The sequence below is a fragment of the Bombus vosnesenskii genome, unplaced genomic scaffold, assembly GCF_011952255.1.
Source record: "Bombus vosnesenskii isolate JDL3184/JDL3185 unplaced genomic scaffold, Bvos_JDL3184-5_v1.1 scf7180000014105, whole genome shotgun sequence".
Lineage (NCBI taxonomy): Eukaryota > Metazoa > Arthropoda > Insecta > Hymenoptera > Apidae > Bombus > Bombus vosnesenskii.
The window spans coordinates 4,443,114-4,462,722 of record NW_022883371.1 but is presented as its reverse complement, the minus strand read 5'-3'; the positions used below and the strand labels follow the sequence as shown (position 1 = coordinate 4,462,722).

General features: G+C 30.4%; 4 protein-coding genes and 1 long non-coding RNA gene across 7 annotated transcripts; 3 read left to right on the top strand and 2 right to left on the bottom strand.

The window, feature by feature from the left end:
- Positions 1 to 446: 446 nt before the first annotated feature.
- On the top strand, positions 447 to 3,587 carry LOC117239531 (U6 small nuclear RNA (adenine-(43)-N(6))-methyltransferase). Of its 2 annotated transcripts, XR_004494478.1 has the most exons (7): positions 447 to 626; positions 732 to 951; positions 1,020 to 1,160; positions 1,238 to 1,595; positions 1,670 to 1,868; positions 1,946 to 2,531; positions 3,153 to 3,587. XR_004494478.1 is itself a non-coding variant. In XM_033505175.1 (6 exons), the coding sequence occupies exons 1-6, from the start codon at positions 522 to 524 to the stop codon at positions 2,462 to 2,464; spliced, it is 1,542 nt and encodes a 513-aa protein (XP_033361066.1). In that variant the 5' UTR covers positions 447 to 521; the 3' UTR covers positions 2,465 to 3,060. The 2 variants fall into 2 exon arrangements, 1 of the variants encoding a protein (XP_033361066.1); XM_033505175.1 differs by lacking the exon at positions 3,153 to 3,587 and having other exon boundaries at positions 1,946 to 3,060.
- On the bottom strand, positions 3,140 to 16,863 carry LOC117239528 (clustered mitochondria protein homolog). Its single transcript, XM_033505165.1, is given in 17 exon segments — positions 3,140 to 5,038; positions 5,116 to 5,241; positions 5,330 to 5,602; positions 5,690 to 6,109; positions 6,112 to 6,219; positions 6,294 to 6,500; positions 6,593 to 6,798; positions 6,872 to 7,013; positions 7,091 to 7,293; positions 7,374 to 7,548; positions 7,632 to 7,758; positions 7,927 to 8,207; positions 8,291 to 8,427; positions 8,662 to 9,028; positions 9,121 to 9,543; positions 9,644 to 9,930; positions 16,584 to 16,863. Coding segments are annotated over 17 exon segments (4,314 nt in total). The 5' UTR covers positions 16,675 to 16,863; the 3' UTR covers positions 3,140 to 4,297.
- On the top strand, positions 10,486 to 13,042 carry LOC117239540. The gene is made up of 3 exons (XR_004494480.1): positions 10,486 to 11,023; positions 12,732 to 12,879; positions 12,966 to 13,042. It is a non-coding gene; the product is annotated as an uncharacterized LOC117239540 (long non-coding RNA).
- Positions 16,864 to 17,034: 171 nt separating the features above from the next.
- LOC117239535 (density-regulated protein homolog) lies at positions 17,035 to 18,327 on the top strand. Of its 2 annotated transcripts, none has more exons than XM_033505185.1 (6): positions 17,035 to 17,190; positions 17,269 to 17,420; positions 17,520 to 17,604; positions 17,683 to 17,862; positions 17,962 to 18,101; positions 18,172 to 18,327. In XM_033505185.1, the coding sequence occupies exons 2-6, from the start codon at positions 17,319 to 17,321 to the stop codon at positions 18,214 to 18,216; spliced, it is 552 nt and encodes a 183-aa protein (XP_033361076.1). In that variant the 5' UTR covers positions 17,035 to 17,190; positions 17,269 to 17,318; the 3' UTR covers positions 18,217 to 18,327. The 2 variants fall into 2 exon arrangements, with proteins under 2 accessions (XP_033361076.1, XP_033361077.1); XM_033505186.1 differs by having other exon boundaries at positions 17,043 to 17,190; positions 17,290 to 17,420.
- LOC117239538 (DNA-directed RNA polymerase III subunit RPC9) lies at positions 18,236 to 19,001 on the bottom strand. The gene is made up of 3 exons (XM_033505189.1): positions 18,873 to 19,001; positions 18,524 to 18,794; positions 18,236 to 18,451 (listed from the first exon to the last, which is right to left on the bottom strand). The coding sequence occupies exons 1-3, from the start codon at positions 18,878 to 18,880 to the stop codon at positions 18,353 to 18,355; spliced, it is 378 nt and encodes a 125-aa protein (XP_033361080.1). The 5' UTR covers positions 18,881 to 19,001; the 3' UTR covers positions 18,236 to 18,352.
- Between the last annotated feature and the right edge of the window lie 608 nt (positions 19,002 to 19,609).

Genomic DNA, 19,609 nt, shown 5'->3' with positions numbered 1-19,609 from the left:
CGAGAATGGTAAGGTGATCAGTCACCCTAAAATGTGTAACATGAACTGATTACATGTCACGTCTATTCTATAACTCGTCTGTGACTACATTACTAGTTTATTGAACGGTCGGTATTTCAGAATATGTTATACAAAGTCTCTTAAGATGCCGGATCTATTCTGTATCTCATTTATGGTTTTACATTTGTAAATAAAAATATTTGTTACTGATTGTTATGGATACACATATTTTATGTTATTTAATAAGGTTTTGGGTTTATAAAATAACGATTCACTTAGATTCGTTTTCTCCAATATATTTCAGTCTTATAACACGTCTTACCACACAGGAATCTCCAAGTCAATGGAACAACGTGGTCGACTTCTAAGACAAAACAGCGTCGTTAGAAGTCGTGCCAACTTAGCTTGTAGCAAGCAGCGATCATACCAACTTAACATTTCTCAACATTTTATGCAATTTAAGACCATAAAACACGTATTGACATCGTTACTGAAAAGAAAAAAAAAAGAATTGTTTAGAAATGTCGTTAAGAAAGTTTATGCACCCAAGGAATATATATAAGAAAATACCAGACTTCAAAAAACTTGTTTTGCTGTATCCAGAATTCCGTGATATTGCAATTGTTGTAAGCTACATATTTGAGCAATTGTTTACTATTATTATATATATCATCTCGTACATAAATATAATATATATTATCTATTTAATGAATTATATTATTATATTATAGAATTTAACCGGCAAGATAAAGATTGACTTTAAAAGAGAAGGTACTCTGCGAGTACTCACAGAGGTATTATTAAAACATGATTTTAATTTGCAAGTAAAAATACCTCCAAATAAATTAGTACCAACTCTGCCATTACGCTTAAATTACATTTTATGGATTGAAGATTTAATGAAACATGCTTCTTTCAATGAAATGAAGGAAGTAATTGGCATAGATATTGGTATATTGGAAATCAAGAATAAAATTTAGTATTAGAAAATTTCAGTGATAATAATCATTTTTTTATAGGTACTGGGGCAGTGTGTATTTATCCTCTATTATTTGCAAAAATGTATGGAAATCAAATGATCGCTACAGAAGTTGACAAAACAAGTATACAGACAGCTATTGAACATGTTAAAAATAATAATTTGGAAGACATAATAAAAGGCAAATTAATGACACATTATTTATCTTATAAAATATACACAAGTTTATATTTTTTACTTTAGAATATTCTTTTGCAGTATATAAAGTGGATGAAAGAACAATATTGAAAGAAATTATAAAAGAGGATAATGTGTATCACTTTACAATGTGTAATCCACCCTTTTTTGAAATAGAAGGATCATCAGAGAAAATTATAAAGCAATTACCACCAAGAAATGCTCCAACTGGAAACGAAGTTGAACTTACAGTTCAAGGTGGTGAAAGAGCATTTATAATACAAATGATTGAAGAAAGTATGGAAATTAAAGAAAAGGCAAAAATTTACACCACTATGTTTGGTAGAAGAAGTAATTTACTATTCTTATTAAAATTTCTAAAGAAAAAAGGCATAGAAAACTCAACATGGACAGAGTTTTGTCAAGGTCACACAAAAAGGTGAATATATTTTTACAAACATTTTTTATTTTAAATTTTTTATTTTGTTATTTATGAATGTTATTTTTTAACAGATGGGGATTGGCTTGGTCATTTTTACCTAAAGATGTTATTAATTTGACAAATGCACCTGTCATTCGAAAAAGTGGAGATTATATTGCAAAATTACTGAAAGAACAACGTCCAATGGAGATACAATTCCCAATGCGACATAAATTTGCTTCTTTTGACGACCTTGTTAATTTTTTGGAAGAAGCAATGGAAGAGTTACATGTAAGATTATATTTATATTTCCATCATGTTGTATTTATAATATTTTAGTTTTTGACATATTTTTCATTTTTATATAGATACAAATCAAAGAATTAAATTTGCCAATTGGTAACTTTAATGGTTGGTCGTATCAACTAATTGCGGACAATGATACATGGTCGCATGCACGTAGAAAACGTAGATTAGCTCAAAGGTTAATGAATCAATCTGTGAACCATGACACAGGACAAACATCTGTAATAAATGATATTACAGAAAACGATACAGAAAAATTAATAAAGAATAACTCGGGAGATATCGTGAGAAAGAACGAACCTTTGTTAATATGTAACTTTTTTGCTGAAGTGATAGAACATGAAGAACCTGAAAATGATGAAGTAAAAATATCTATGATCTTTGAAAAAGGAATTGGTGGCAAGGTTGCTTTAGAAACGTTTCGACAGTATTTAATAAACAAATTAGATGTTAGAGAATATTTTCAGAAGCAGCATGAAAGACCGAATAAAAGGAAGAGAAAACGATTAGAAACAAGTAAAATCGAAATAAATTCGGAACAAGTCGAAAACTTGCACAAGAATGATACGGAATCTGTTTAAGATGTCAATTTATGTTCTATACAAAATGATTTATTTCATACGCAAATTTTATGAAATTATATAACAGGTAACATATGTATGAAGTATTTAACTTTATTCATAATGAATAATCCTTATTAACTAGCATTCTTTATCGTACATTTTGGCTAACAAGTGCAGTATAATTCCATATTAATTCATATTATAAAGTATACAAACTCGTTCAACAGAAACTATTAGAAATTTTTCATTTATTCGCCTTTCGCTATTATTATCGACGTTACTATTATAAACATAACAAACTCAAAACAAAATTTTTTGTTTCATTTAAAACAAATGTCAACAAATTATAGGTATTATTTCTCAACTTAATTTTTATGGTAATATGATAAAATTTTAACATAGCATATTTCTAACATTCGTTTTAGCGAATGCTATTTGATAAAGATATATGCTCGGTAACAGATAATTCTCAGTGTTTATAACTCTAGAACTAACTGCAGTATTTCTAATTGTAATTAGGAAATTGACGCTACTTCTATAATATGTTGATTAATGAGTCGTTTTTTGATAACTGTTATTAATGATCATGAAATATAACAGCACACTTGTCATTATACCATGCTTTTCCTGCCACCACCATATTTTTTAAAAACATTTTTCCTTCCCATATAACAGGAAATTTGTTTAGATTCAAAATTATTTTCAGATTTAAATCCTCATGTAAGATGATAAAAATAACGATAAAACAACGATGATAAAAAGATGAAAGGAAGCTTTTCATGTGATGCATACAGTATAAAAACAATTAACAAAACTAAACGAATTTGTCTTGTTGAATACGATACAGATACCGTTCCTCGTTGATTTTCATGTGATATCAGTTTTACCTATAGCATTTATATTGAACTCAACAAGATTCACTTCAAATTAATAGTATCTAAAGATAAAAGAACAATTATATGACTTCATTATGTATTGAGTTCAATGATGACAACTAAAGTGGGAAAGTGACAGCAATGCCTAAATGGAACAAAATAATGATTTCAAATATGTAGTAATAAAATAACCTATCGAAAGTGTAGGAAAAAACAATTGACTTATATTCTACGATAATAAAGTCCATTATTTGTTTTACAAATAATTATCGTAGCATTTTAATTTTACTGGTACAATGCATTTCCTTCGAGTTTCAGCAGCAATTGTGCAATACGCTGGAACAAATATTAGTTTACTATTTCGTCAATCGATAGAAGAGTAACGTATGCAATATCCATAACTTTTATCGTTATGATATAAAATTAATTGAGCCTTTTGAAAAACGCGACAATATTAGGCGACACAGATATTTATTTATATTTTTATCAAATCATACTCTCTTTTTATCTGTCCAATAATTTGTGAAATCCATACATCAAATTACGAATAGATTTGGATAAGCAAGTGCTAAGGCAATAAATTTTTTCATTTAGAATTATTTACATACGTGAAGAATCAATTTTTTTCGTGTATGTATTATATGCAGTTGTAAGTCAGTCAAATAAATTCTGTAGCCTGGCGTATTGTAGTTGAGCATCGCGAGCCATTAGGAAATCTAACTCTTTCAAAATGTTTCACCTATGCTGTTGATCGCCACACTATAAAAGTTCGATTCCGATAGCACTTTATAAACGTATATACGATACATCAAATAACGATCCTTATCTCGAGCAAACACTTCCCATTTTCATTTTATCCCAATCAGTTATACATGCCGTACTCGCGTTACTCTTAAAAAAAGATCGGACGCGGGCAGGGAAAGACTAGGATTCAGAAAAAACTACTAAGTATCATCATTAGCGGTTTAAAGCGAGCTCAGCTCTCTGCTACTATTGGCTCTAACACTGTTTTGTTTTCCTCCAACTTGTTCAGTTCTTTCTGTGCTTCCGCTTTCTTTTCTATTTTCTTATTCTCTTTCTCGTCCTTTTTATTCTCTTTATCTTCTTTTTTGCTTTCTTTTTCGTTCTTTTTATTCTCTTTCTCCTCTTTCTTATTATTGTCTTTTTCTTCTTTCTTATTCTCCTTCTCGTTTTTCTTGTTTCCATTTTGAAGCGCCTTTATCTCCCTGTCAGGTGTTTGTTCTTTCTGTCGTTTCTCTATTTCCGCTTTAAAATTCTCAATATCCTGTTGGCTGATTTGAACAAATAGAATACCATTGATTACATTCAACATATCAAGTACGGATCCCATACTGGGCGGTTGCACCTGAATCGGTGGTAGGCTTACACCGGATTTCCCGGTATAAATTTCGTTCATCTTTTTCTGTAGAACTACGGCCTGTTGCGTTAAATGTCTCAAACAGTCGCTACTCTCTTTGGTTTTTTCATGATCCTCGCCTAACTGTTGCTTATAAATAGCGTAGGTTTCCTTCTCGTTATTTAAAGCCGCTCGAAAATCACCCATACAAGATTGAGTTCTTGCGACAAGATGATAAGAAACAGCAACTTTCAAAGATCGTGGCCCGTGATATCGAAGGTTTAGAGCCAAAGCATGCTCCAAAAATCGGAGCGACAATTCATATTCTCCGACAGCATGAAGAATCAATGAAATATTGCTCTAAACAAACAATTAACGTTGGTCAAGGTTAAAGGTATTAAAGCTTTAGAATTTTTAGTATTCGCATAGATACTCACGTCAAGAAGTGCTACTTCTGGGTGGTCTTCGCCACAAACTAGTAAGGCTAAATAACGTGCTCTATATAATAACCTAAGTGACACAGAGACTTGGCCATTGGCAAAAGAATATAGGGCTAGACGGATCTGTTGACAAATAGAAAAATAATATTAGAATAATTACAATTATTACATATATTTAATCATTAATTAAGTGCGTTTACTTTATACCTACATATTCAATAATAGTATATGGATGATCTATACCGTTGACTCTTTCTGACATAAGGACTGCCTTTTGTTGAGTGGCAAGAGCTTCTCCATGCTCACCCATTATGTAATTCAATCGCGCAAGCATTCTAAGACACTGTGCAATTTCGGGATGCATTGCACCATATACATTATTCAATAAATTGAGTGCCTCGCTAATCAGTTCATATCCATCTTTCAAATAACCTTGTTGAATTTTGCTTTGTCCAGTTGTATAGAAATTATATGCATCACTAGCCTAAATGAAGTAATAGAATAATTTCTAATAACTTATTATGAAAATTTCTATATGACTTATTTTTTGTATCCTAAATGCATTACTTACTCTAGGATTGATATGCTTCACAACAGGGAATATATTAAGTATATCTTCTTCGAAGAACGTGGCTCTGTTCTTATTCTCGAAGTTATATTCACGTAACAAAATTTGAATACCAGTCTTTATACAGAAATTACGAAGCAATGAAATTTTCTGAAGGTGAAAATGTTCTATCGTGGCATCCAACGATTCCGGACATGGTGCTTCCCAATCATAATAACTCTTCAAATCTGCTTTAATTTGTTGCCAAAGAGATTTAGGCGTTAAGGAAGCCCATTCCACTTCAGACTGTTGTGGACCGTTATTTCTACCTTTTCTTTTATTGCGTCGTTTGGCAGTTTTACTTTGAAGCTGAAACCGAAAATTATATAAACTTTTATGTAGAAAATTATTTCGACTATTGATATTATTTAATTGATAAATAAATGTTGCCATACCTCTTCTAGATTTTGTTGTGGATGAATGATTTGTGCAGAAGAGAATAAGCAATTTAAGAAATGACTAATAGCTGCAGAAAGACTCATTAATTCTGTACCCTAAAAAAAGTATTAGGTTCTTACGTTTATAAAATTTAAAATAACCACTTTAATTTCAATTTTAATAAATATACCTGCATATAAAATGTAAAAATGTGTTTCGCCGAGCGTAAAATAAGTTCCGAAACAGCAATACGTTTCAGATATTGCAGTTGTGGAACAGTAGATAACATGTCTGCTAATTTACCAAGGTATCGTACGTTGATGCCTTTACCATGTAAAGCTTCTACCAATATGCTGCCATCCATTGCAGCAGCTGTATGATCTAAGCATTCTCGTATCTGTAATAAAAAAATTGAACTAAATATATATTTTTTGTATACAAAATTGTATCGATGTATTAAATATAAAAGTATTCTATATCAAAACATACAAAAGTGGGTATTTGTACGGTAAGTAAAAAGTCGGCCGCATCTTGCACCAATTGTCTTTGTTTTTTTAAAGCAGGCCCATCTGGATCTGGATGTTTAACACCCGGAGAAAATACGTCTGGGTTAAACCTGACATCAAATTCGGCTTCCCGTAGGCTACCAACTGCTGCTGCTGCACTGCGAACTACTTCTTTTGTACTTTCTTCCACTTAAAAAAAAAGATTTAAATGAAGAATTGAAGTAAAACATTATAAATAAAAAAGAATAATTAAGTTACATACACTCTTGCTTCTCTCCACCAGTGATAGAGTCAGTTATACTTTCCACGATCTTTTTGGCTTCATCCGTTTCTATTAGAGTATGAGAAGAATCTTCTTTGTTACTATCCACTGCAACGACATTCAATTCTTCCTTTTTATCTTCCTAAAATTAATACAATGCCAAATAATAACAATGTTTGAAACTAATATTTACTATAAAGTTTGAAAAATTTTGTTTACTTTAATAGTGGTTTCATTTTCCTTCTGTACTTTTCTTACAGATGTAAGTTGTTGTAGATGAAAAGCGACGTGTTTAATAAATTGCACGTATCTAGCTTCAACAAAGGAGTCAATCAATTCCTGACGAAGACAGGCTAATTTATGCTTGTGCTCAATTGGAAAACCTAAAGCTCTAGCTTCTTTACTCAGTTCAACACCTTCCACTACAAAAATCAGAGTAAAAGTTTAACAATAATAATAGCAGTAATTAATTCTGAACTTTTTGTTAGTTATATAAACTTACATTTAAGAAAATTGACATCAGGAGGGAAAGTTCGTAATAAATCCAACACATAATGTCGAGAGTCATTTCCGATTATACCTTTGCATTCTACACTGCTGCAAAGTTCAACCTCCTCCCCAACATCATTGATAACTTTATGAGGAAGAATTTTTAATAGTTGACCAGTTTTGTTCAACTATAAAACATAATACACATGTGATATAAAGTTCTAGATAAATACTCTTCAGAAATTACAAAAAAGCATTATTGTAAACTAACCAATTCAAGATACTTTGGATGCGAGATAACCGTTTTCCCAAAATCTATAGAACCATAAACAACAGATTGCTCCTGCTCGCGTTCCAAGATTCCAGGGATGATTGACTGAGCGGTGACACGATATCCTCTATGCAGAGGAATACGAGTGATTACCACGAAAACTTAACATCCTTTCGATCGAGATGTAAGTTGCGATAGAATACTGAACAAGTATGTACAAATGATCCGCTACAAAATATCCACGTCGTACAAATAATGTGATGAAAGGAATGCGTGTGTCTAATTTCCTACAAACCTGTAATCGATTACAACGGTACCAAGCGTATAAGGGCCGGGTAGATCAATAGCAGCATATACTCTAAGACCTTGTAAATCGTTTTTAGGCGCGACGAAAGCAGCTGCATCGCCGCCAAGCTCTTTGTAATGATCCCTGACATCGAATCCAAGAGAGAAGAAAATATTGTTCCAAATAAACATTTGCATCTTTGCCTCCTCACCAGGGTTTATTGCCATTACGTTACCGTCTATCACGGCTACTGCACCTCGAGTAGCAGCAGTGACAAAATCACTGTGAACCTAAACACGTCATTCATGAAACTCAATTCGTATTACTGGAACAACGTATCGAAATGCAATTAATATGTCAAGTTTTGACATACTTTAAAGACAGCACGTTCTCTAAGTAGTCTTTCAGGCAAGTTCTTACGAGGTAACTCTCTCGTTGTTTGCAACTCCTCGTTCCAATCTCGAGTTTGACCGGGAATATGTTCTTCGTAGCCCAACTTAGAAGAGAAAGCTGTATGCAAATAAATAAGATGAATGATTAAACATAGAATCGTGTGTACTCGTGATGTAACACAATTAACACCTTAACTAGCCAATTAATTTAAAGTCAGTAGAAGTAATAATAGTAAAACATATATCTCGTAATGAAAAAATCTAATTCAAGTATTGCACGTTATACGTATGTATGACTAATACAGCACTTAATATGAAAGAGTTTTATTAATTTGTATAAAACGAAACATACTATCTTCAGCGCGTATTGCATCGATTGTATGTTCAATTTGAGGCGCACACCAGGCATAAAGTTGATAAGGTGCGGCTACTCGTTCAAATGGATGTCTCTGCGTTCTTCGTCTTTGCATAGCAGTGAAACCACGTTTAAAAGCCGGACTGAGCTGGTTCAGTAGTTCAATTAAACTATGACACAAATGACTCGGAGTCGCTGGTTTCGGATTAAATACTTCCTTTGTCGATTGATTGAGGAAGAAACCTCTGACACATGCAGTCAAATAATATTGCTTGTCTTCTAACGTTACCACATGTAGATATAATAAATCACCGTGAAGCTTTCTGTGACCGGGTGGTGGATTCCACCCAGATGTTGTTAATACCTACAATAAATAAATTAATAAATTAAATATTTATATTAATAATAAATTAGACGAAGTAAATAATTTATTTATAGATATGTTATATCAGTTACTTTTAAACAAGGAGGGCATTTTTGTTCTTTGGCTTGAGGTTGTAGAGGTAGTAATGGCCTGTCTTTACAGCCAGGTATAATATAATCAGGTGGAGTACAATCAACCGAATCTGCTCTGCTCTTTTTCTTCTCAAGGATGTCGCCATTAGTAACCACATTTAAAAACGATAAACTACTACATTCGACGCCATTGTAAGCATCCGCAGGATCCACAGATTTTAATAAATCTCGCACGTGCCTGACATGTATACGAGCTTCTCGCATTGTATACGGTTCTTCCACAACTTTAATAATGGAACCTTCTTTTAGGCCTTCAATATTCTTCAGCTCAGCAAAGTTATCCAGTGTGTTACCATCGAATTGAAGGGAAAAACATGTGCGATGGCAGGTGTCCTCGCGATCCATAAGTAATTGATGGATTTCCTAAAAGATAATAAAATTTATTATCTAATCTTCTTTATTAACTTGTTTTTTATTAATTGTTGTCATAGGAAAAGAAATTCTTGAATGGATGATTAGTTACCTGAACCAACTCCATACTGGAAACTTGGATATCAAAGGGCTCAGCATTTGGACAGATGATCTTAACAGTGAATCCCATATCCTGAATGAGAAGTATTTCTTGCTCGCTTCCAGCATCCTTATCACTATCTTCTTTCTCGCTTTTGTCATTCTTCTTATTCTTGTCTTCTTCTTTCTCCTTCTCTTTTTCGTTTCCTTTCTCTTTCGTAGCTTCGACTTCGCCCTTTTCAACGACATTCTTCGCAGTCGTGCTCACATTTCCAGTTTCCTCTACAACTTCCTTTAGATCTAAACATACAATCCACGAATTAATAAATTTTTATTCAAACATTGGAGTTTATAAAAAAAGTATATCAAATGAAGCAAATGAACAATTTTTACTAATCGAGGATATATTAAACATTAAATATAAATCAAATATCAACAATAAATAAAATAGCAACAATTTTGCTTTTAGCTTATGTAACACATACCAGAGCTATGAGTATCTTACTGATTGATAGTTGATTAAATATGGGAACGTTTGCATCTTTTTTACTTATATATATTATCCCCGAAAGTTAATTTGCGATTTTATCGTAAATTTACAGTATTTGCTAAGTACTACTTTACTAAAGAAATATCTATAGAATTATATCAGACTTGTTATTTTACAGAATATTGTTCAGAATATTATTTTGTTATTTTACAGAATTATGATTATTTATGCAATTATTTTATCGAACGATTTTCAAGAATCAGTGAAATTATAAAACAAGCAAAATAATAACTAACAATATGACAATAAAATAATTTATTTCAAATATTATATTATCAATTTCATAGTGGCTTCACCGAATAATTCTCAAGAACCAAAAAAATAATAAAACAAGTAAAAATAATAACAAACGTTTTACCTTATTAATTTTGATAATATGTTAGATGAAACGTAATATTTTCTTTTCTTTTAAAATGGATATTAACGATCTATGTTTCAATGTAGACAACAGTGACAACGATACGAATAACCGAGTCCACGCGTTATTTCCATGGAAACAAGGCACATTTTCGACTAGATACGACGGTGGATATCCGTGGGGCTGCCACTTGCATTCACCAATGTACTTATAAATAAACGGCAATGTAAATAGTCTGCACTCAAATGCCGTACTAATTTTATCGATACTATGTTTGCAATATACATCCATTTCTGGCATACGCCGATGTTAGGCAGTTATAATATTAATTACAATTTACAGAGAGTGTGGCTTGTTTATCAGTGACTACTGTAACCCTATGATGATGGCACGTCTAAAATACTCTAACATGTTTCAAATAATTTGGATCGTTGAAACCTTGATCTTTACTGGCCTTCGCTCTGTAATGATCTGCATATAATTCGGTAACAATTGAACGTGTGCATGAATAAGTTAAGGGAGTATGCAGAATCAAATTTTAATTGATAAAATATTGAACTTTGATGTCTTTCTAGAATGATAGAATTTGATGATGATTAGAATACGGATTTATATGCATGTATGAGAAGTTTGAAGACTCAAAAATACAGAGAATACACGCATTGAAATGTGTACTCATGCACATCGTTCTTTGAAAAGATGTAATTTTCCTCTATATTTTCTACAATTAATGTTTAAAATTTCATATACCTTGACATATATTTCATATACCTAGTAAAGTTACAATATAAGAATTTTATGTGAAAGATAATGTAAAATGATATATATGACTCTTTATAAGGACATTTCTTAGAGCTTCATGAATGAAAAAAATATACATAAATGTAAAAAACATCTAAAGTAGGAAACTTGTCATAAAATTAAATACATGAGACAAATCGCTAATTATATTCATAAAAATATAAAATTGCATAAAAGTTTTACGATTAAAAGTGCAAGACAAATAAAAATAACAATCGTAAACCAAGACTTTTTTCATAATCGAAGAGCTGAAAAATAAATTATTATTATTATTATAAAATTGCATAAAAATCCACTATCTACTGATGATTACAGATCAGAATAATTACAAAAATAAACAATATATTACATATTTATACAGGGTGGTTGGTAATTGGTGGTACAAGCGGAAAGGGGGTGATTCTAGGCGAAAAAAGAAGTCGAAAATATAGAATAAAAATTTACCACGTCTCGTTATAACGGATCTCACTGTAGATCGTTGCCTCGATGGAAAAATTAAAAAAAAATTTTTTTTTAATTTTTATTCTATATTTTCGACTTCTTTTTTCGCGCCAGTACCGCCAGTTACCAACCACCCTGTATATGTATATGTTACAATATATTGTAATAATATACATAGATATTAAATGTTAGTAATAATTTTTTTTAAATAAGATCAGTATATTGATAGTATAAACATTACTAGATAAATGAATGGAGAAGGAAAAGAAAAAACAAACAGAATTGAAATAAGTATTTATTTGTTTGTGCATAATAGGTATTGTGTGTGATAAATGGATAAAGTTGAATTGAAATTCTATTTTAATGTTTGATTAGATTATAGTTTTTTCTGTATGGATTGGCTGTGCATTACTCTACGCGGAAAATTTTTTTATGTACTTAATCTCTTAAGCAGATATTATTTATCTAATAATGATTTCTATATATTATATAGCTACTATTTCTAATATATCGCCTTTTCTCAAATTATTGTTTTAATATGAAACCAAACGTTTTTCTTTCGTTGAAATTACAGTCCAAAAGATGGAAATTGAATTTAAAATATATATGTGTTGATGCAATAAATGATTATAAATATCTTTTTAAATTCCACTTTCGTACATACAAATTTTGTTAAAAAGAGGAACAAAAATAAAAATATTATAAACATTACAATTTTAAATAAATATTTCAGTACTCGGGTATTTTAAAATAAATAAACGTTGAATATTTATTACGAATTTAGAAATTATGTAACGTAATAACTGAATCAAAAAGATTTAATAAAAATGATATGTATAAGGCTAAAATTATGTTTGTTTTCAAGTACTTATATCCATTCATGCTGGTCTATTTGAAGCAGTTATCGATTTTTCATCGAGTTATCTTCAATCAAAATCTTATTAATCTTAGAGGGCGTTCATCTATGATTGTCAAGATCGAAAGAAAATCAAAAGCGAACAATCTTCGGAATATGTAGCTGCAGTATTTCTTTATGCATATAATGATTTCCTCTGACACGTTGAGCGGCACGAAGGTCATTGGTGACATACGATACCATGTAAGTAAATTTTTTAGAATGATTAAAATAAGATAAATTTCGCTGAATAAAAAATTTATTTACATTTTTTATTTATTTTGATTTAGATAACATCAGAAAAAATGTGCAAATAGAATATAATATTTTGGAAAAATTAAGTGTTGTGGTATAGTTTATAAATAATAAACATATCTATATATAATAAAATTATATATTATAAAGAATATATAAATTCTCGTAGCAATCAACGTGTTAAACTATCTTTATCGATAATTTTGCAAGCAAATAATTTCAATGCTATATGGAAATTATACACATGATAACATTTATTTTTGCAACAAGGTTAACATGAAATTTCTATGAGGAATTGTACGAATCTTGTTCTATAGCAATATTTAATAAATGAACTGTTTTATAGTTATAACGATATGTACAACACCATATTTTTATCAGATTTATTCTAACACATTTCTTATCGTGAAAATTAAATCGTTCGATTGCATCGTCTTATGAATATATGTATTCATGTACTATCAAGTTACAGCAATTTATCTTAGACACCGATTGCTTTATCGCATTCTTATCATACATCTTACTGGTTTGTACGAAAACGATCCTCCTTTTTTGGATTTCTCTATTACTAAGAAAGAAGATAAAAAATTTAGCCGTGAGAAAGATTCGGAGATAAAAAAATGAAAACGTGAAAAAGATAAGGCTTTCTCAAAACGATCTTGTATCTCTTATCTTGCTTAAGAGATTCTTCTAAAATTCTATCTTTTAAAAACTAAGAAAAATCAAGCAATAATAAAAAGTTGTGAAAGTAAAAGAATTCATATTATTTGATGGCAAAAAATAATTTAACCTATCATATAAAGTTATTACATACATTTAACTTATTATATAAAAACGAAATGATAGAAGCAGAAAACATATTCATACATCTTAATTTAATAGTTTTTAACGATAAAAAGATGAATATAATATCATGGAACTGTCTTTATATTCATTAATAAAGAAAAAGATTGATAATATCATTAATGAATAAGAAGATTCGAAAATCAATTGGAAATAAGATCGATCAAAGCAGAATAGCGATCTGTTGACAATAGACGAGTTACAATCGCAGCCATTTGAATCGATATGTAAACATCGAACTCGATAAGTACTAACCATTGACTTACACATACCAGAAGATATAATATTTTTCGTTTCGTTATTACAATCAGAAAAACTTGACAAGTTTCGAAACCATTTACGAAGCGATTATACATAAATAGGTTGATAAGAATCTCTACAAATCTTAAACTTTAATACATATTCAAAACAACTAGCTTCGACATAAGAAATACCATAGATAACGGAAACAATGAATCATTTTACCAAACTTAACAAACAATCCCGTAACATAATCAATAATTCTATATTTTTCGTACATAAACGATAAAAAAGGCTTTGTCAAAAGATATTTCAATAACAGAATTTTTCATAAGATGTAAAAATTCTTACATAACCATTTTACGACATGTTTAAGAAAATACAAGTAATCGATAACCTGTTCATGTTCATGTAATTGTTAAATGTGCATATATATATATATAGTCAAAAATATACACATACAGAAATTTTTAATGAATATATTATGTGCATTATATGGAACTAAAATTTCGTTAACACTGTAAACAGGCAAGACTATCGATATTATATCGGTAAACTTTGAAACCAATTTGAAAATGGATATGAAGGTTACAAGATATTTATTGGAAGCATACACTTCGTGAAGATCACCAAAATATTTGAAGTCGGTTATTTACTATATTAATAAGCCACAATATTTTGTGCGACTACCTTTAGCACTAATTATATGTTTAAGACTACTATTTATGCCACGTGCGTGTGTATATATATATATATATATATATAGTGAGAGACGATTATTGTAATGTAATATTGTAAATGTAATTTAAGAAATTCCCAAATTGTACGAGATATTTGTTAAAATATCATTTTAGTGTATCAGAAACCAAAGACGTAAGGGAAACAACGTCAGAAGGAATACCGATAACCCCTGCTATCGATAATTCTTCGTAATTCACTATTGTTCTTTCAAAACACGTGACCCTTTATAAAACTATCACTGTCCTAGCATCGTTTAAATTTAGCCCTTTTTACTTTTATTATTCCTTTCATCTCATTCAAAAAAATAGAGAAAACGTATTTTAATTACAGAAGAAATCATCAAGTACAAAATATTATAGTTAAATTGACATATAGTTATATTAAATATATTTTGCAATGCATCTACCAAAAAAATTAAAATAGAATAAATTTCACAATAAAGGTATTTCGTTAAATAGTATTTGAACATTTCAGACACATTTTTCATAATTTAAAATTTCCTCGTTTCTACGCCTATGTGCGAGAGGTCATTAACATGCACGTGTTTTCCTTCGGTTCTTTTTTTCACGAAATGAGTTCTAAAACAAGAGCAAATTAACAGAAAGGGTCTAGCGTCAATCGACAGTGATGAATAATACGTCTCTAGAAAATTTATAGCTCTTTCTCAAAATAAACATATTCACTTTTCATTGACCATTAGAGTTTAAAAATGAGCTTAAACATGTACCATAAGGTCATTTAAACTGAACTACCATTAACGAGAAAAGAGAGACAATTGTGCAATATAATTTACATAATTCTCATTGTTCCTAAATATCCTCTGCCTAGTACAAACCAATAATAACTATGTATATATGACGAAAATATGAATATCACTAAATGAAAGATTATCTTAATCTGATGATCAATAATCATCAAATTAGGTATATTTGTGCATTTAAGGGAAATTCAAATAAGTAAAAATACTCAGAACGCAATAAACTATACAAAACTATACAAAATAGCAAAAAATTACTAGAACATTGCTAAGTATAAGTGTCACAATACTTATAAATAAATTTCTATTTAGATTCTATTCTTTCAGTACACAAAAATACTTATCTGTTCAGCAGTTTAGTAGTTATTTAACATTTACAGACATAACAGGATAATAATAGAAAATAATAATAACAAGCTAGCGAACGACGTTTTACGAGTGTGAAAATTTTGAAATAAAGAGAGATGTATTGAAATGAATTAAACAGGGCAGGTAACATGGTTTCATCATCCAGAGAGAAACTAATCACGTGCTACAAGCAAATATCCTTAATACAAATAATGTATTTCTATCTCAACACCAACGGAAAATGCGGAAAGTAAGGAAAGGTTAAATGGAGACTGTACATCGATTGAAAGGTGCATCTTCGAAGGAAGAAGCATGTCAAACGATACATTTATGCGTTCATGTATAATTGCTTGCAAAATGAGGGGCAAGGGTTACGACTAATTATGAGAAAAACGAAATCATTATCTCTTGGTAATAATAGGGCCGACAAAAGGAATAAGATTCGTCTGCTAGTTTAGGTCGTGTCTTCTGCTAGTTTTTCTCTCGTAAAAGTTATGTGTGGCTCACATGACCCTGCAATACATAGATTCGCGCAATTCGCGCGTTACATAACACAGAAGGCCCGGCTTTTGACTGAAGCGGCATCGTTAAAAACGCATATTAAAACGGATAGAACATGGTAACCTGATCGAATCATTATATAACATGATCGGCCGTACCCTGCTTAACCATGAGAAATAAGAAAATTGATGGTCGCCGGTTCTAAAATCATGAGTATACTAACCAGTACTGGCTCCTTTCTCATTGCCATTGAGCAGAGGGATTTTCATACTCCCATTTTCCGTGGTGGTCTCTATTTGTGTGACCAATGTCATTTTTCTTTGACAATTTTTATCAAGCTTTCACACGACTCTAGAAACAGGCACGTGCTTATTATTCACAATAACACGCGCGCACACTTCGTTGAAATTATACCGTAAAAACGACGTCCGACTCTTTTCACAAGGCAGCACACTAACTCTGAGGCACACCGAGCCGCTTTTCTGTATTGCACGTGCGTTTCGAACGAAGTACAAAGTCTAATACACACGATTGGTTGCCTTGTCTAGCGGTTTATCGAATCACCTCCTCTGATTGGTGCTTCTCGTCACGTGATCCACCCCTCGACGTTCTTTGAACGGTTATTATTTGTCCTTGCCGGTGTATCAAACAGTATGGTTCCTTTTGAAGTTGGACGTTATTAGAACGTTCCTTCGTTGGTAGAACTTGGTAGAAATGAAATCGTTTTTTGGCACCTAACAAAACGGAATTAAAATTACTAGATGTCGGATTGCTAACCTTATGTGACTACTCATTTGAATAAGAAATTGTCTGGACCTTATTTAAGAAAGGTATTACAAGAGTACAAAAACATATTGAAAAAAGAAAACTAATTGAAGAAATTAATAAGGGATTAATTTGTTATTTAGTAAATTCGTATCAAACTACAGGAAACTGTAAGGTTAAGTGTCTTGATAGAATGTCGGCAGAGGAATCTTCAAATTTGCGTTTAGGACCTGATCCTAATGTCAGTTATCCGATACAAGTACAATATTGTGGAAATTGTTCTCTTCCCATCGAGGTAAGGCAATCTTAAACAATTGGTATCTGAAATTTATACTGTATGACAAAAAGTTAATACTTGGATTTTTTGAAAATGTAATTCCCATTTGCATCACAGTATTGTGAATATTATCCAGAATATGAAAAGTGTAAGCAGTGGCTAGAAAGGAATTTACCAACAGAATTTGAGAAAGTTAAATTAGGTAATTATAATTTCTATATTGTTATTCTAAATTGTAAGTTCTATTATCATACTATAAATTTTATTTACTTGTGAGCAGTAGAAGATACTACTACAGAGGCAGGTGGAGGTGAAGATGAAAAGAAACGACAAAAACGTGGTGGCAAAGGCATGCTTAAGACAAAGAAAAAAGAAGATGTTCCAAAATTAGTGACCGTATCTAGAGCACCTAGAGGGAAAAAGAAATCTGTTACAGTTGTTACTGGTCTCAGCACTTTTGGTAATATAAAATGCTTATTCATAGCAATTCATTTTTTTTTTTCTAAACAAGATAGTTGCTTAGCTGTAAAATTAAAACTTTATGCATATTAATTTACAGACATAGATCTAAAAGTAGCTGCAAAGTTTTTTGGTAGTAAATTTGCATGTGGATCTAGTGTAACAGGAGACGATGAAATAGTTATACAAGGGGATGTAAAAGATGAACTATTTGAAGTAATTCCAGAAAAGTGGCCACAAGTAAGAACAATAATTGTTTTTTTGAATGATATTAAAAATACACAATCTATGATATTTAACAAATTTTTAGATTGATGAAGATTCCATAGATGACCTGGGGGATCATAAAAGATAATGAGCAAACCGAAAGTTTATTTGCACAATGTATTTAATATTATATCATTTCCATTTCTGTTTAATATAAATAAAATGTACATAAAGTATATAAAATGTTTTTAAGAACTTTGTACAGTTAAAGTAGTAAAACCATGCTATCCATCTTGTTCATCTTCACCTAAGAAATTTCCTACTACTTGAAGTAAAGAATTTACTTCATCATCGGTCAAACGGTCTTCACTATCCTCTATAATCTAAAAAATATATATATACATAATTATATGTACTTTCAAATATTATATTTCTTATCATGCATTTTATATTACCAGTTGTATTTCAAGAGGTGTTTTAGGACACATATTTAAAAGAGTTAATTTCTCGCACTTTGTTAGTTTATAAGGTTCCAATGCTTGTAGAAGTCCTCTAATTTTTTCAGGTGTTTGCCTTTTACATGGAGTCTTTTCTAAATATCTTATAGTCTGATACGTTATACTTGCCAACTGATTTTGTTTCATTTTTTGTTTTTTATTTGATTTTATATTTTGCAGAATATTTAGAACCTCATAATTGCTTAAACAAGCTGAGCAATCTTTGAGCCTAACATAAAATTTATTCTGAAAGTTTTTAATAGCTACTCACTAAAACAATTATAAATACGAAAAGATAGTTACTCACACTTCCATATTAAATATTCAAACAATATTTAACTGTGATTCTCTCTTATATTTCCAAATCACAAATATATAGTAAGGTTAGGTGCTCATATTTATCGTTATTCTTCAGATACAAATATTTGATTCCAATATATGTCATGTGCATGACACGCGCTCAGGGACCACAGCTGACTATAGTTATATTTTAGATCTTGCAAGACTGTATATTGGTAAGTTGTAGCCCCCATACGTTACTCGATAGTTATAAAGATAAAAAGCAAAATATATTTACAGTGTTATTGATTAGTTACTATTATTTAACACTTTCTGACATTTAGCGATTAAATATTACAATTTAATTAATAAAGGAAGACGTAAAGAGAAATATATAATAGCATTTAATTGCTCATAATTTAATTGTTCATAATTTTAACATTCTAAATAGACGTAAGATAAATTATAATTAACTATTTAGCAACGATTATCAAATTTTATTCTGGAAAATATTTTATTTCAATTCTAAATATTTTTTTTTATTTCTTTTTATTAAATGATTTAATATGTAAATGATATCAATCGAAATATATATAAAATCTAATTTTAGCAACTCTAATTGCAAAATTATTTTCATTTAAAACTTTACAATTTCCTTTAAATTTTATAGAATATAAAATGAAAGATATATATATATATATATATATATTTAATTTCATTATAAAATGTAGTACAAATTCAATTCCAAATATCAAACTTTATATA